Source organism: Hemicordylus capensis, chromosome 2, assembly GCF_027244095.1.
Source record: "Hemicordylus capensis ecotype Gifberg chromosome 2, rHemCap1.1.pri, whole genome shotgun sequence".
Taxonomy (NCBI): Eukaryota; Metazoa; Chordata; class Lepidosauria; order Squamata; family Cordylidae; genus Hemicordylus; species Hemicordylus capensis.
Window position 1 is genome coordinate 208018963 of NC_069658.1, and position 15481 is coordinate 208034443.

Below are 15481 nucleotides of genomic sequence, written 5' to 3' on the forward strand. Positions count from 1 at the left end.
TGCTGGGAGTTAATAGTGAACAACATCTGGGAATCCCTGATAGAGGGAACAGTAGGTGCAATGAATCTGGGAGATGCCTACAATATTTATTTCAGGGCTGAAGTTCCCCTTATCATGCTCTGTTTTGCAGTCTGCACACCCAACCTTTCTCTCTGCCTTTTCTAGCCCCTCATAGCCAAGGGGTTCTCTCATTCCCTGCAGAGTCAGCCCCATAGAACCCGTTCCATGGGACCCTGGAGATGTCCAGAAAGGCTTGTGACTCTGCACCCGCAAATGCGCACCTTGTGGCATCAAATGCCATAATTTTAACTCTACATTAGAGTTTTTTAAAAAGATCATAAAACGTACTTGTTCAGAGAGGCAGCCTGGTGGATTTTTAATTGTAATGCAGTTTGTTTCAATAGTTTTTATTCCACATTGCGCTCTTATTTGTCTGATATCATTAACTTTTATATTGCTTTTCCCATTTTACTGTTGTGAGCTGCACTGAGCAGTACTGCACTAGAAGGGTGGGATATAAATGTTTTAGATAATAAAATAAAAATAATAATAATAAATCGGTTTTCTGTATGCCACTGCATTGCCATAATGAAGGAACATTTTGCTATTCATCATGGCCACCTTTGTGTCTAGTCCTCCAGAATCATAGAGATGGGGCTAGATGGGCTGGAGCTCTGCTTGTGTTTATTTTCCAGCTGGATTCCTCCTTAGGCATTTCCTTCACAAGCAACACAAGGGAAGCCATAGGTGTGCAAAAGCATAGAATAGAAAGGAGCTGTCATGCCTCCCAGAAGTTCAGGCTTCACCCAGATTGCTTAGCCCACCCATTAAGGTAAAGTGTGCCGTCAAGTCGATTTCGACTCCTGGCACCCACAGAGCCCTGTGGTTTTCTTTTGGTAGAATAAAGGAAGGGTGGACCATTACCTCCTCCAGTAGGAGATGATGCCTTCCAGCATCTTCCTATATCACTGCTGTCCGATATAGTGCCAGTGGGGATTCAAACTGCCAACCTTCTGCTTGTTAATCAAGCATTCTCCGCTGCATCACTTAAGGTGACAGCCCACCCATATTCTCCCAGATTTCAGATTTCATTTAAAAAATAAAAAATAAAAAGCTAAGCTCTAGCCCTTGTAAAAGCAGAGTTATGGAGCATAAGAACTTAAGAACAGCCCTGCTGGATCAGGCCCAAGAAGGCCCACCTAGTCCAGCATCCTCTTTCACACAGTGGCCCACCAGACGCAAAACGTGCCGTCACTCTTCTGCTCAGAAATTCTTTTCAAGCCAGTTTACATAATATGCAAACTAGGCAGCCAGATTTGGAAAGCCGGAATATGGCACCCCTAGCCATCATGGGTGTGCAATGCTTTAGAAAAGGGAACACCATGCTCGGGGGGGGGGGAACCACAGGTAAGCCACCAAAATGCAACGGAACAGAAGCATGATTACCTTCTGGGTTAAGAGAACTTGTAGGGACAGGATGAGGGCAGTCCTCCGTGGAGGATTCTCCAAACCAGTAGCTTTTCAAGAAAGGGAAATTCCACGGTTTAGGGATCCCATATTGACCTACCAAGTGGGCAGAAAAACAAGGTGAAATTAGATCAGGAAGATTTGCTAACTTGGCAACGCGGCACCTTTTAACATTCTCTTTATTTAGCAAAGGGAGAGTAACTGGCTCTCTCCACCCCCAGCATAGTACCCCTCTAGTGACTGTTGCTGGTGTCTATCTTAGGTTTCTTTTGAGATTGTAAGCTCTTTGGGGACAGGAAGCCATCTTATTTATTTGTTATTTCTCTGTGTAAACCACCCTGAGCCATTTTTGGAAAGGCGGTATAGAAAATCAATCAAGATTCGTCGATTTCAAACCACTAAATCAATCAAAAAATCTCCGGCAGCCGTTTTTAACATGGAAACTGCAGGGGGCAGGTACCATCTTAGACGTCCACTGGTTGGTTTGTGGCCAATCTAAGGTGGCCTCGTAAGCTCAGGAAAGCCACGGAATTTGGTGCCAGTGAGAGAATTCTGCTTCTCTGGCTTTTGGAACCTCGGACGTGAATGGAAGTTGTTCCCATTCCACATAATAGCCATATTTACCTGGGCATACTCCTTCGATGTACCAGGTGGCCAGGCCATACAGGAAGGCGTCCAGGAGAAGCAGTCCCATGGAGGTGGCAAACGTGTAGCGGTCTCCTTCCACGGGGCTGGTGTTCAGATTGTACCACTGAATGCCCACCCCCTGTTCCTCGTAGAGGGAGAAGTACTCACAGCCAAAGCCAAACGCTACTGGGGACAAGAGGCTCTGGCAGATGGAAGAGAACAAAAAAAAGAGGGGGGGACGTTGGTGAAGGGAATGGTCAGTGTCCATTGTTGAAGGCGACAGGAAGTGACCTGATCAGATACTGGAGGTTGGGCTGAAGCTTTCGTTAGCTAATGGGGCTGTGGCAGTTTGGCAAAACAGTTTCTCAGTTCAGAAGGGATAAAAGACCAGGATTGTGTGTGCACCATAATTCCACCAGAACAGAAGAAATCTCATAGAACAGGGGTTCTTAACCTTGGGTCCCCAGATGTTGTTGGACTTCAACTCCCATAATCCTCAACCAAAGGCCACTAGGGCTAGGAATTATGGGAGTTGAAGTTCAATAACATCTGGGGACCCAACGTTGAGAATCCCTGTCATAGAACACGCTATTAGGGTGAGAACTTAGTATTCTCAGAATGTCTGCTTCTTTTTTAAAAAACAAGCTTTGATTTTGGGTTCTCGCACGATTAGAATCCACAATTATTATTATTTTTTTAACGTCAATGCCATTTTGCTAGTATTAGCACAAACTTCGGTTTCACACATGCATCCTGCCCTTCCCTAGCATGCCAAAAGGCAGGATCAGAAATGCTTCCCTCCAACAAATTAACGAATCAATTCCTCACCACCAAGAGACGCAACGGAAAGGTGATGTGGTTACGCCAAGCCACACAGAGCACATAGGGGAGGTAGAAGGAGAAATAGATGATGCCTCCGCAGGCCGAAGCCAGGTTGGCGCGGGAGAAGAAGGTGCTGATGAGGAAGCACTGAGAGATGGTGGCCACCGCGAAGGTGGCCAGGAAGAGGAAGACCACCGCCGGGTTGCTGTAAGGGAGGATGTCACCCACCTGGAGAGAAAAGGAGAGAAGGTCAGGCATTTCAAGTACTGGCCAGGCTGTGCGGTACAGCTGGGGTCATCATGGACCCCAAAGACTACCTGTGTATAGGGGTACCCTTGCACGACGAACGATCGTTCTTCATCCAGTTTCAATGTTTTGCCTTAAGTTGCCATCTTGCTCCTCTCTGAGGATAGTAGAGGCAGATGTAAGACCTACTTCAGGATCATTCCACTGAGATAATCAAGAAAGGATCGTCTGCAGTTGCCACCGGCTCGTCTGGTAGCTACTCGGGGACGCGTCTTCTCTATTGCTGCCCCGATATTCTGGAACGTGCTCCCTGCTGAAAGAAGAGCCTCCCCCTCTCTAACAACTTCTTAAAAGTCCCTAAAGACACATTTATTCACCCAAGTTTTTTAACTTAGACCTGATGGAAATGGTTTTAAGGTTTTCATTTTTAATTTACTTTATGTTGTTGTAAAGTGCCCAGAGACAGAAGTTTGGAGCAGCCAACAAATCTGAGAAATAAATAAATAAATAAATAAATAATAAAACTGTAAAATGTTAATGTGTTTTTAATGTGTTTTTGATCTATAATTTTTATCTTTTTATGAATTTTAAATGGATTAATACTGTATGTTTTAATTCTGTAAACCACCTAGAGAGTTTTATACTAGGTGGTATATAAATTCAATAAATAAATTATAAATAAATAAAATAATAAAATGTCTTCAATGGGGTCCGGCTTTTGTGTAGGGGGCAGTGGAGCCACCCTCTTGCATGGGGTGGGGGGAGAGGGCCCATGGAGAGCAGTTTGCCCTCTCAAACCAGGAGGCAGCCCAGCTCAAGACCCGAGACGAGGCTCCAAAGGACTCACCTTCAGGATGAGGACGAGCAAAGAGGCGCTGATGAGGAAGGGGATGAAGCTGCTGAGGAACCAGCTCAGCCAGAGGGTGGTGCTGCTGAGCCCCATAATCTTCATGGTCTCCTTCAGGCGGGCTTCCTTCTCGTGGACCACCCCCTTGATGATCATCGCCACCGAGTAGATCCAAGCCAGCGTCATGAAGAGGGGCAAGGAACGGTTCAGGACCCGCAGGAAGCTAGACAGTGGCGGGGTGGGGAGAGAAAAGAACGCACCCATCTGTGAGGCCGCCAGAGGGACCAGTTGACGGCCGCAAGGGAGAAGCAGGGAGGAAACTCTGCCCATGTGCATGGATTTTATTTTCATCAACACAAGGCAAGAAAAGCCCTGATGGATCAGGCCCAAGGGCTACCTAGCCCAACAACACGCTGGAGAAGAAGGCATGCCCTCTCTCCTGCTGTTGCTCCCCTGAAAACTGGGAGGCATCAGAGGAAGTGTGGTGTACTGGTTAGCATGTTAGGCTGGAACCAGGAAGACCCGAGTTCGAATCCCCACTGGGTTACAGAACACACTAGGAACATAGGAAGCTGCCTTATACTGAGTCAGACCCATCTAGCTCAGCATTGTCTACCCAGACTGGCAGAGGCTCCTCCAAGGTTGAAGGCAGGAGTTGAGCCCCAGAGCACTATATAGGAGACCTTCTTTATGTGTGGTGGTTCCATTCCCACCAATAAGCATGAAGACGGAAACTGTGAATAAAGTTTCACAGTTACCCCTTATGGGAATCCACGGATTAGGTTACTTACTCTGGGGGGGAAATGACAAAAAGGCAGGGAGGGGGAGGAAACAAAAGCAGTAAAGCACGCAACCTTGCTCTCCAGGGCGCTTCCCAAATTAGACCCTGCAACAGGGTCACGGTGGATCTCGGAAGTGTGCTTCCACACTTCCTGTCTTGTGACATGGCAGTCCCTGCACGGACATCAGGGTGCTGTTCAATATTTCCAATGCCTTGTTTCGAATGTAATCGCTGTGATATAGCGCAAGGACATTGTATATCTGGCGTAAGGAAGTTGCTGGTTTGTGGGGTTGTTAGTTTCCGCAAGACTGCTCCCCCTGCTGCTTACATTCCGAATGCGACTTGCCTGAACGGAGGCATTTTGCAGCTATTGAGCAGCTAGCCGGAAAGCGCCCAGGTTTCCAGCTCTCCAGGAATCCTCCAGTTTTTTTGCTTTTTTCCCAAATTCTCCATTTTTTTGCTTTTAAAATTGTGTGTGTTTTTTATTTTTTTTAAAGCTACAAAATGACTCTGCAAAATAGTGGTTGGAAATGACATCTGAAGTGTCATTTCTATCCGCAGGAACAGCAGATAGGTGAAGTTCTCCTATATTTCCTGCTGTGGATAAAGAAACTGGGTCTCTAAGACCCATCCGCGGATACAGGAAACAAGACAGATGTCAGCAACGGAGCCCCTCACACACCTTCTGTTTTACGATGGGCTCCCAACCACCCTGAGGACTAGAAGTTTGCCTCAACTCACACATCATCAACATAGCAGGGGTAAGGCATCTGCTGGACGTAGATCCCGGTGCGGGGCAGCGCTTCCATCCCAGCAAGCACCCGAGTCACGGCCTGCTCCACAAGGTCCTGGATGTAGACAAAACCTCCCCAGACGTACCGCAAGTCGTCGAAGGGGTCTGCAGCTGGTCCCGGATCCCAAAACCTGCACAAGGCACAAGAGGGAAGGAGGGAGAATCCAGAAATGAACATCTCTTCCAGGAGCTCTTAAGAGAGGCACCAGAGAGGACTCCAAAGGGTCACAAAGGGCCGTGGGCGCTCCCCCTCCAAAACGTCTCCCACTCCCTCTTTCACCAGATTGGAACTTTAGAGCAAAGTGTCTGATATTACGGTCGTAGTATATGAGGGTCCCATAGCTTGAATTATTTTAAGAGACGCCTCATTCACGCACTCCCTCGACTGTAGAACAAGCAGCAGGAGCCCGAGCAGGCAGGTAGGAAGGAGGAGGCTCCTCCATCCTCCCAGCAGCCGGGTGGCTACTTCCTCCCTTCCTTCCTGGCCAGGAACGGGGCTGGGTGAGACCATGTGTGCGGGGGTGGGGTGCGGGGGCATCTCCCTTAAATATTTAACCTGGCCTGGTATTGACTTTTCTCTCCACCCCGGTCTTTCCTGCCACATGGTCTTGGGATTTCCTGATTAGACCTTGCAATGGAGTCATGTCGGATCTCAGAAGCAGGGGCGGAGCCACCATTGGGCGAACGGGTTCAAAGAACCCGGGCCGCCACCAATCAGGGGCCGCGACATCATACGCAGGGGCGTCATTTTGGCCCCATTTGGAGCTGAAATCGGCCCGCCCACGCTGCACCAGCAGCACAGCTGGAGTGACTCTCCCTGCCTTTAAGGTAGGGAGAGTTGCGGGCCGATCTCTCTTCCAAATGGGGCCACGTGGCCCCGTTTGGGAGGAAGACCACATCCCCCATGTCTGACGGCAGACGCGGGGCATGCCTAACCGGGCCCCTGCGTTTGACGTCAGATGCGGAGGGCGGGGCCAGGGGGCCGCGGCGGCTGGCCACACACGGGCCACCGCCAGCCTCCCTACATTCCTGCTCGGAAGCGTGCTCCCACACTTCCTGTGTTGTGACACCGCAGACCCCACACGGACAGCAGGGTGTCATTCATATTGCCAATGCCTTGACTCAAATTTAATTGCTGCAATATGGAGCTAGGAGATCGTATATCTGGCGTAAGAAAGTTGCTGTTTGGGGGGGTTATTAGTTTCACGGAAACTGCTCCCCCTACTGTTTTGAATGTGACTGGCCTGAATGGAGGCATTTTGCTGCTTCTGAGCAGCTAGTCTGGAAAGCGCCCTGCCGAGGCAGAGAAAACTAGCCCCAAAAGCAGCACAGAAGGTTCGGCCTAATCCCAAAAGCCAGTATTTGCGAAGAGTGATCTGGCCCATTTTCTGTTTGGAAAATGTCAAGCAAGCTTCATTAATAAGATAAATAAACTAACATTAATGGCTGCACCTCTAAAAATATCTAATGTACAACAAATATTTCAGAGAGGAGAGCTGGTCTTGTGGTAGCAAGCATGACTTGTCTCCATAGCTAAGCAGGGTCTGCCCTGGTTGCATCTGAATGGGAGACTTGATGTGTGAGCACTGTAAGATATTCCCCTCAGGGGATGGAGCCGCTCTGGGAAGAGCAGAAGATTTCAAGTTCCCTCCCTGGCTTCTCCAAGATAGGGCTGAGAGAGATTCCTGCCTGCAACCTTGGAGAAGCCGCTGCCAGTCTGTGAAGACAATACTGAGCTAGATAGGCCAATGGTCTGACTCAGTAGATGGCAGCTTCCTATGTTCCTCCTTAATAACGTCCTTTGCCACCCCTTTTTGCTCCCCCCCAAACTAGCTGTTCTAGAGTCACCCCTCAAAAAGGATGATCTGCCAGTGCCGAAATGCGGAGTGACTTTGCTGGCGCTACACAGGTCTCGGCCGGGTCTGTGCCTGAACGAGAGTCCCACTGGGAACCCTCGGAAGGGAAGAAAGGCAGGACAGAAGTTTAATCAAGCAGCCAAATCAATAAAAGAATCCCCATAGTAAGCTGACTGAGGACAATATTTATCTCTTGCTTTTCTGTCTCCAAAAGGGTTGGTCAATCTGGAGAAGGAAAAGGCAAACCCCTCGTTATAAAAGCCGGAGAACGGTCAGCCCAACGCGGCGCACCTGTCTCCGATTTTATTGGTGCGCGTGACGTCGTCAATGTCCATGCGGATTTTGTAGCGGACGTGGGGCGGCAGATCCGTGCCGAGTTTGCTCCGGTTGTCTGGCGGCAGGAAGACGACTCCGGCCCAGAACTGGCGATCCTCCAGCAACTCCATGGCGCGCCGAACCAGCTGCTCTTCCGACGCCAGCGCCTCAATCTTGTTCAGCGAAACACACTAGGGGCGAGGGACTGGCGGTTAGTCGGGCTGGATGTCCTCCCGCGAGGGAACCCGTGGCCCGTGGGAGAGGCGCACGGGCGACAGCAGGACACCCAAACACACCTCAATGAACTGTGACAAGGTGCCGATAATCTTGTCCACTTTGGCGTACGACCGGCGCCAAGTGTAGGCCTCGCCTTTCTCCTCCGGGGACAGGAACTCCCTCAGCGTTGAAATGTTCCAGAACGTTCCGCGGAGGCGCTGCTCCAGAAAGCGGGCCACGCCGGGGGTTTCTAGAAGGTTCTGTGGGAACACCGACATGTATCGGGGTGGGGAGGGGGTGCCAGGACAGAAGGCAACGTATCGCTTTTGCAAAATCGGGGCCAGAAGGCAGACCCACCTGAACAGCTCCCACTTCCGGGCTGGCGTTCATGAAGGTGTAGATCCGGGGGCCCAGCTCCTGCCAAGCTCCCTGCACTTCATGCAGCACGGCAAGGTTCTGGAAGGTGCGGTTCACCTGCAGACAAAGCTTCTTTATATAAAGATTGCCCCGCTTGGATCACTCCAAGCACCCCGTTTCCCTCACACACCTCCAGAAAGCCCACACGCAGGGCAGGAAGGCAATCAGCCTTCACTCGCTCCTTATTCCCAGTTTTTAGTAATCAGGGATAGACTTCTCCTGCACAGAGAGGCTTTATTGCGGTTCACAGCTATTAACAGATTCGCTTCCATTAGCCATCTCCTGGCTAGATTAGGCCACAGGTTTGTACCCAGGGTCCAGTAGAAAACCCCCAGCACAGCATCCCTCTGGTGGCTGGTGCTTCCCTTGTGTTTCTTTTTAGATTGTGAGCCCCTTTGAGCAAAGAACCATTTTGCTTATTTTTATTCTGTATGCTAATGCTATATAAGCCACTTTGAGAACTTTTTGGTTGAACTGTGCTGACCCAAGTTCAAATCCCCATTCAGCCATGAAATTCACCGCGTTACTCTGGACCAGCCACTTCTCTCGCAGCCTAACCCGCCTCACAGGGTTGTTGTGAAGATAAACATAACCTTGTACACTACTCCGGGCTCACTGGCGGAAGAGTGGGGTATAGATGTAAAAATAAGTAAATAAATATATGAAGACAGAAGGCTGCTCTTGAACATGGAGGTTCCATTAAGTATTGTGGTTAAGAGCTGTTGAAGGACCTGTCCAACAGCCTATCACTGATGTGTAATGAAATAAAATAAAAACTAACAAGGGGCACAGCAACATGTGTCCAGCGATGGGTCTTGGCGTCTTACAATACCAAGTAATTGTGTAGAATCCTGCTTTCAGGCTGTTCATTACATCTCCGTTAAGTCAAGAGGACTAGAAACCTGCTTTTTAAATTTTGCTTAGAGAAAAACATTCAGAGAAGCCACATGGGATATCCTTGGGGAGGGTGTGAAGGCAGGCCCACCAAAGACCCCTTTCGGGCTGTAGCTCTGATCTCACAGACTCACCTCAGCCATGACCTTCTGGGTGACTGGCGTCAGAGGAGCATATAAGATTTTGCCAACGAAAAGGGGCTTGACAGCCCTCCAGAGGATGCGCGAGACGGGATTGGCCTCCAAGTTCCTGATCACAGCTTTGCAGAAGGGGCCTTAGGAATGTGATTGTGGAAGAAGAGAAAAACCCAGAAATTCAGCCACTCAAACCCTCCTGTTCAAAACACAACCAAACACGATGGACATAGGAAGCTGCTTCCTACTGAGTCAGACCCTTGGACCACCTAGCTAAGCGTTGTCCCACACTGACTGGTAGCCGCTCTCCAGGGTTTCAGACAGGGGTCTTTCCCAGTTCAACCTGGAGATGCTGCCAGGGAATGAACCTGGGACCTTTCGGAGATGGTAAATTCCCAAAAGAAAATGTTTCTTTAAAACACACACACACACACAAACAAACACACACACCTCTACTCTGCCTTTCCACATTAAACAGAACACTCAAGGCAGCTTAGGGCATAAAAGATTTTTTTAAAATACCACCAAACCTCTACAACTTTTAAAAACTGAATTTTGTGTAATCTCTAGGGTGCTTTCCAAAGAACAGGTATCCAATTATAGCATCATATAGAGAAAAAGTTCCCATTCATTGCAAAACAAGTCATTCCAGCAGCAAGAAATTGACATATAGAACTGACAAACGAGGTTCATGGGAAGCTGCCGTCTGCTGAGTCGGACGCTTGGTCCATCTAGCTCAGTATGGTCTGCTCTGACCGGCAGCCGCTCTCCAGTATTTCAGACAACTCTTTCCTACTTAGAGATGCTGCCAGGGATTGAACTTGGGGCTGTCTGGCATGCAAAGCAGAGGCTTGGCCACTCACTTGTGCAGTCTCCCATAAATATACAAAGCTGCCTTCTGCTGAGTCAGACCCTTGGTCCATCTAGCTCAATATCACCTACTCTGACTGGCAGTGGCTCTCCAGGGCTTCAAATGCAAAGCAGCGAGAATTTTTTTGTTAGCAGCGAGACTTTTTCGTTGACGAAAAGGCCTGATTTAAAAGGTGTTTGCATACATTAAGAGGAAATATATGCAAATCATGACTTTTATTTTATTTTATTTTATTTTTATACCGCCCTTCCAAAATGGCTCAGGGCGGTTTACAATTAAAAAAAACCATTAAAACAGCAAAGAGCTAAAACAAAAATTAAAAACACAATATAACAACAATTAACAATTTAAAAACATTTTAAACAGTCTCAGTAATTAAAAACCCTGAAACCGGGTTAAAATATTAAAACCGGTTTTAACACCCCTGGAAAGCCAGGCCAAACAGATACGTTTTAAGGGCTCTCCTGAAGGCTAATAGAGAATTCAAATTGTGGATTTCCGCAGGGAGTGCATTCCACAGCCCCGGAGCAGCTATGGAGAAGGCCCGCCTCTGAGCCGCCACCAAACGAGCTGCTGGTAACTGGAGACGAACCTCCTATTTTGCATAATTTATCCTGCAACAGCTGCTCTATTGCCACTTGCTGCATGCACGCAGTTTTCGCATGAGTGTGCAAACATGTGCCGTTTCCACTCACTGGTGGCGTTGTCCAAGGAGACGGTTGCCTGCTCCGAGTCACTGCGATTCAGGAAGGACTTGACATTGTTGTTCTCGTACCAGTTGAGGGAGGGTATTTTGAGTCCGCCCTGTTCGGGGTGACCGCAGGCGATACGGAACACCGTTTCGAAGGCTTGCTGAGGGGACGAAGCGGCAGCCCTGCCCGACAGGTTCTGCAGGGCCTCATTGAATTCGACAAAGCTGGTCATGGAGGAGAGCTAGGATCCGGGGAAAGGGGGACAGAAGTTTCTAGAAAATGCAGCCTGCTCTTTCTCATTCGCCCCACAGCCACCACAGGCTACCACCAAGATCAGAAGTCATTCACACCATCCGGAAAGGCATAATTGTCAGTTAACTAAAATTGTTCGGACTACCATAAGGTGCTTGATGTGGGGCTGCCCTTGAAGGCCTAAGAACATCAGAACAGCCCTGCTGGATCAGACATAAGGAGGCCTATTGAGTCCAGCATCCTGTTTCCCAGAGTGGCACACCAGATGCCTCCAAAAAGCCCACAGGCAGGAGTTGAAAGGGGCATGCCCTCTCTCCTGCTGTGGCTCCCCTGCATCTGGTATTTAGAGGCATCCTGCCTCTGAGGCTGGGGGTGGCCCATAGCCCTCCGACTAGTAGCCACTGATAGCCCTGTCCTCCATGAATTTGTCCAAGCCCCTTTTAAAGCCATCCAAGCTGCTGGCCATCACCACATCCTGTGGCAGAGAATTCCATTGATTAATTTATGTGCTGTGTGAAAAAGTACTTCCTTTTGTGGGGCCTACACTTCCTGGCCCTCAGTTTCATGGGATGACCCCGGTCTTCTGTTGCTGTGAGAGAAGGAGAATTTTCTCTCTATATCCATTATCTCCACACCATGCATAATTGTCCCTTTCCCCCAAAAAACTGAATAGCCCCAGATGCTGTAGCCTTGCCTCCTAAGGAAGGTGCTCCAGGCCCCTGGTAATCTTGGCTGCTCTCTCCTGCACCTTTCCAAGTTCTTTAATGTCCCTTTTGAGATTTGGTGATGACCACAACTATAGACAGCCCTCCAAATGTGGCCACTTGGAATCTTCAGCTGGTGCAGAGCCAATGCCATGAGCATATTATATTGGCGCTGCCAGTTTAGAAACATAGGAAGCTGCTTCCCGCTGAGTCAGACCCTTGGTCCATCTAGCTCATTACTGTCTACACTGACTGGCAGCAGCTTTCCAGGGTTTCAGGCAGGAGTCTTTCCCAGTCCTACCTGGAGATGCTGCCAGGAATTAAAATGGGGACCTTCCACAGCTATGGCCCCAACCCCTAAGGGGAATATCTTACAGCAGTCAGTGCTCACATGTAGTCACCCATCCAAATGCAAACCAGGGCAGACCTTGCTTAGCAAAGGAGGCCCATTCACACTGGCTACCACAAAACCAGCTCTCCTCCCATTTGACCCCAGGTGTGATGTGAGGTGCTGAACTCCTTGGAGCAAGTGTGGGGCAGTATGCGAATTATTATTAAACAACTAGTGATTTTAAGCCCGTTGAATTAACGGGCGCTAGTAGACCGTTGGTGCCAGCGATCTTTGCCTCCTCTGTCTGCTCGGTGTCCTCCTCCTTTTGGCCTCCTCTGGTCTAGAGCGGGCTTCTTTTTTTGAGAGTTGCTCCCCACTCTCCCTCCCTGTCTCCTGCCCCACACTCTGGTATCTCTTTCCCTTCCTCCCACCCACCCTCTTGTTTTCCACTCTTCCCCCTCGCCCCTCTGTCTATTTTGTTTCCCTCCCCTCTTGTCCGCTCTCTTTGGGCCTTCCATCTCCCTCATTAAGTTTTTCCTTACTTCTGAGGCAAGTCTTCGAGCATATTTCTTGTTTAAAAGCTCTTCTTTATTTTTTCAACTCAGTATTAAACTTAAGGTACTTATTTAATACATTTGTAGGTTCCCCCCCCCATAGTATTTCTTTTTTCCTTCACCCTCTTCTCTCTAATTTTTTTTAAAATTACTTTTTTTTGGCCTTGAATTTTGCCCACAGATGAGCAATCAACAATTTGCTCTTCACAGTTTTCAAAAATTGAGATTTTAGGTCAGTTCACTGTGAGCAGAAAGGCACTTTGTCTGGCTGTGAGGGCTTCCCTGTCGGCTGGTGGGCTGTCTCCCCTCAGGGAGTTTTGACTTCTGGCTGATCTCAAGGTTCTCTTCAGTATATTTTGACAATGTGGGGACAGAAATCATCAACGTGCTTGTCAAATAAAAGTTCAAAGGTTATTCCACTGAGAGTGGAAAAGCCCTTTCTCTGGTCCTGAGGGCTTCCCTGCCGGTCGGTGTGCTGACTCCCTTCAGGGAGTTTAGCCTCTGGGCAGAATTGGGTTGTAAATCACAAATAGAAAGCCACTCCTGGATGTTCTGAGTAAATTTGGGCAAGGAAGTGCCAGAAATAAGCGTCTTGTTTTGCTCTCCGAATAATCTGCTCTGACGGTGAAGAAGTGGAGACCGTTAGTCAACTCGGCTGCTGCGCGCAGGCTGTTTTCCCGCCTGTTTTATGCAGGCTGTTTTCCCGCCTGTTTTATGCAGGCTGTTTTCCCGCCCGTAGTTGGAAGGGGCGGGGGGGGGATTTCTCAACATGTGATTGGTTGGCCGTGGAAAGGGCGAGGAAATGGCGGCTGCAGTCCGCTCCATGAGCTGGGCTTGCAGTCAACTTGGTTTGTGCTTTTGCAACTGTGTGTTCTGGCAGCCCGCCCTCCCAGCTGGCTGAGTCCTCCTTCCCCCCCCCCACCACCATGTTAAAGGGCTTGAAGGGCCCATTAAAATGCCCCCGCGGCTGTTGCCGCCAACCGGCAGCCCGCCCTCCAAGCTGAGGGTCCTCCGTTTGAGGGCCAAAACGGCCCAGGAACATGCCCCCGCGGCTGCCGCTGGCAAACAACTGCCCGCCCTCCCAGCTGCCGAGACCTTTTCTGCCCGTGGCCACGTCCTTTATTCGACTGCATTAGCAACGTAGAGAAGGAGAGAGGAGCTCGCTTGCAGAGCTCCTCACTCCTTAAAGCCTCTTTCCGTCCTGGCGCTTTGGCCGCAAAGGACGCCTATTGCGAGTCTATCTGCAAGCGAGCGCCTCTCTCCTTCTCTACATTGCTAATGCAATCGATTAACGGACGTGGCCTCGGGCAGAAGCGATCTGGCATGGGTGAGGAGGTCTCGGCAGCTGGGGGGGGTGGGCGGTTGGCGGCGGCAGCCGCGGGGGCATTTTCATGGGCCTTTTTGGCCCTTAAACGTGGGGCTTGGGGTTTCTTGTGCAAATTTCAGCTTGGAGGGCGGGCGGCCATTCAGCGGCGGTGGCTGAGGGGCCATTTAAATGAGCCGTTTTGGTCTGCCCTTACAATCAACACGGTCTGTCCTTAAATTTTGGTAAAGATGGCCGCCCGTGTATCTTTTTCGGCAGTACTGAGCATGCACTCCGCGCATGCTCAGAACAGCCGAAAAAGACACGGGCGCACGGGATCACACTGAAGCCTTTTATTATATAGGATATCTGAGCAACCTTCTCTCCTCAACATTACCTCCTTAGCTAACGATTCAGTGGCCTGAAGGAAAACACGAAGAGATTCCACGGTGTTCGCAATGTCAGCCGATCCAGAACTCAAGCGCTCCTGTTGAGAGAGAAAAGGAGAAGGGAAATGGATGGTGGGGAGACAACTATTTTTTCAGAGGTAGTATGAGGTACCATCAACAGTCAAGGATCCAGCAGTCAAGAAAGACGCCGCAGACTAGCACTCGGTAGGGTTGCAATGAAGGCCTTGGAAAGGATATTGAGATGCCGTGACGTGTCTACACCTACAAAGATTAGAATCTTTCAGACAATGGTTTTTCCCATGACACTCTATGGATAAGCATTGACGCTTTGGAACTCTGCTGCTGGAGAAAACTTTGGAGAAGACCATGGACATCCAGGAAAACAAACCAATGGATCATAGAACAAATCAATCCAGAATGTTCACTCGAGGCACAAATGACCAGGCTCGAACTATCATACTTGGGACACATTCTGCGAAGACCCAGCTCCCTTGAGAAGTCCATCATGCTGGGGAAAGTTGAAGGAAAGAGAAGAAGAGGATGACCAGCAGCAAGGTGGATGGACTCGATGACGACAGCCATGAATGCACCACTGAGAGACCTTCAAGGCCAAGTTGAAGACAGATCACCCTGGAGAGAATCTATCTCTGTGGTCGCTAAGCATCGACACCAACTTGATGGCACTTAATTCATCAATCAGTCAGTATGAGGTCGGTGAGGGATTGTTTAATCCTTTCCCCCTACACACACCAAACACCACACCAAAGCCATCTTAATATGATCATGCATACCATTGCATTTAAACTGCTTGTTCTGCAGGGTTTTAGTAACACGCAGGTACATACATAAGAACATAACATAAGATAACATAACATAACAGCAGCCCTGCTGGATCAGGCCCAAGGCCCATCTAGTCTAGCCTCCTGTTTCACCCAGTGGTCCACCAGAT

At 49.2% G+C, this 15481-nt stretch overlaps 1 protein-coding gene across 6 annotated transcripts in view; it reads right to left on the minus strand.

The window, feature by feature from the left end:
- Positions 1–15481, minus strand: part of ABCA7 (ATP binding cassette subfamily A member 7) — a 90353-nt gene that overhangs the window by 50320 nt on the left and 24552 nt on the right. For 3 of the 6 annotated variants that reach the window (XM_053304077.1, XM_053304076.1, XM_053304075.1), the window contains 11 exons: positions 14520–14609; positions 10982–11219; positions 9416–9555; positions 8328–8444; positions 8051–8230; positions 7731–7945; positions 5532–5714; positions 4010–4232; positions 2923–3144; positions 2092–2296; positions 1447–1563 (listed from right to left, as the gene is read on the minus strand). In XM_053304077.1, coding sequence (XP_053160052.1) covers positions 1447–1563; positions 2092–2296; positions 2923–3144; positions 4010–4232; positions 5532–5714; positions 7731–7945; positions 8051–8230; positions 8328–8444; positions 9416–9555; positions 10982–11219; positions 14520–14609 — 1930 coding nt within the window. Of the gene's footprint in view, positions 1–1446; positions 1564–2091; positions 2297–2922; positions 3145–4009; positions 4233–5531; positions 5715–7730; positions 7946–8050; positions 8231–8327; positions 8445–9415; positions 9556–10981; positions 11220–12807; positions 13673–14519; positions 14610–15323; positions 15342–15481 lie in introns of those variants that run through there. The other 3 variants (XM_053304078.1, XM_053304080.1, XM_053304079.1) reach the window with 3 other exon arrangements.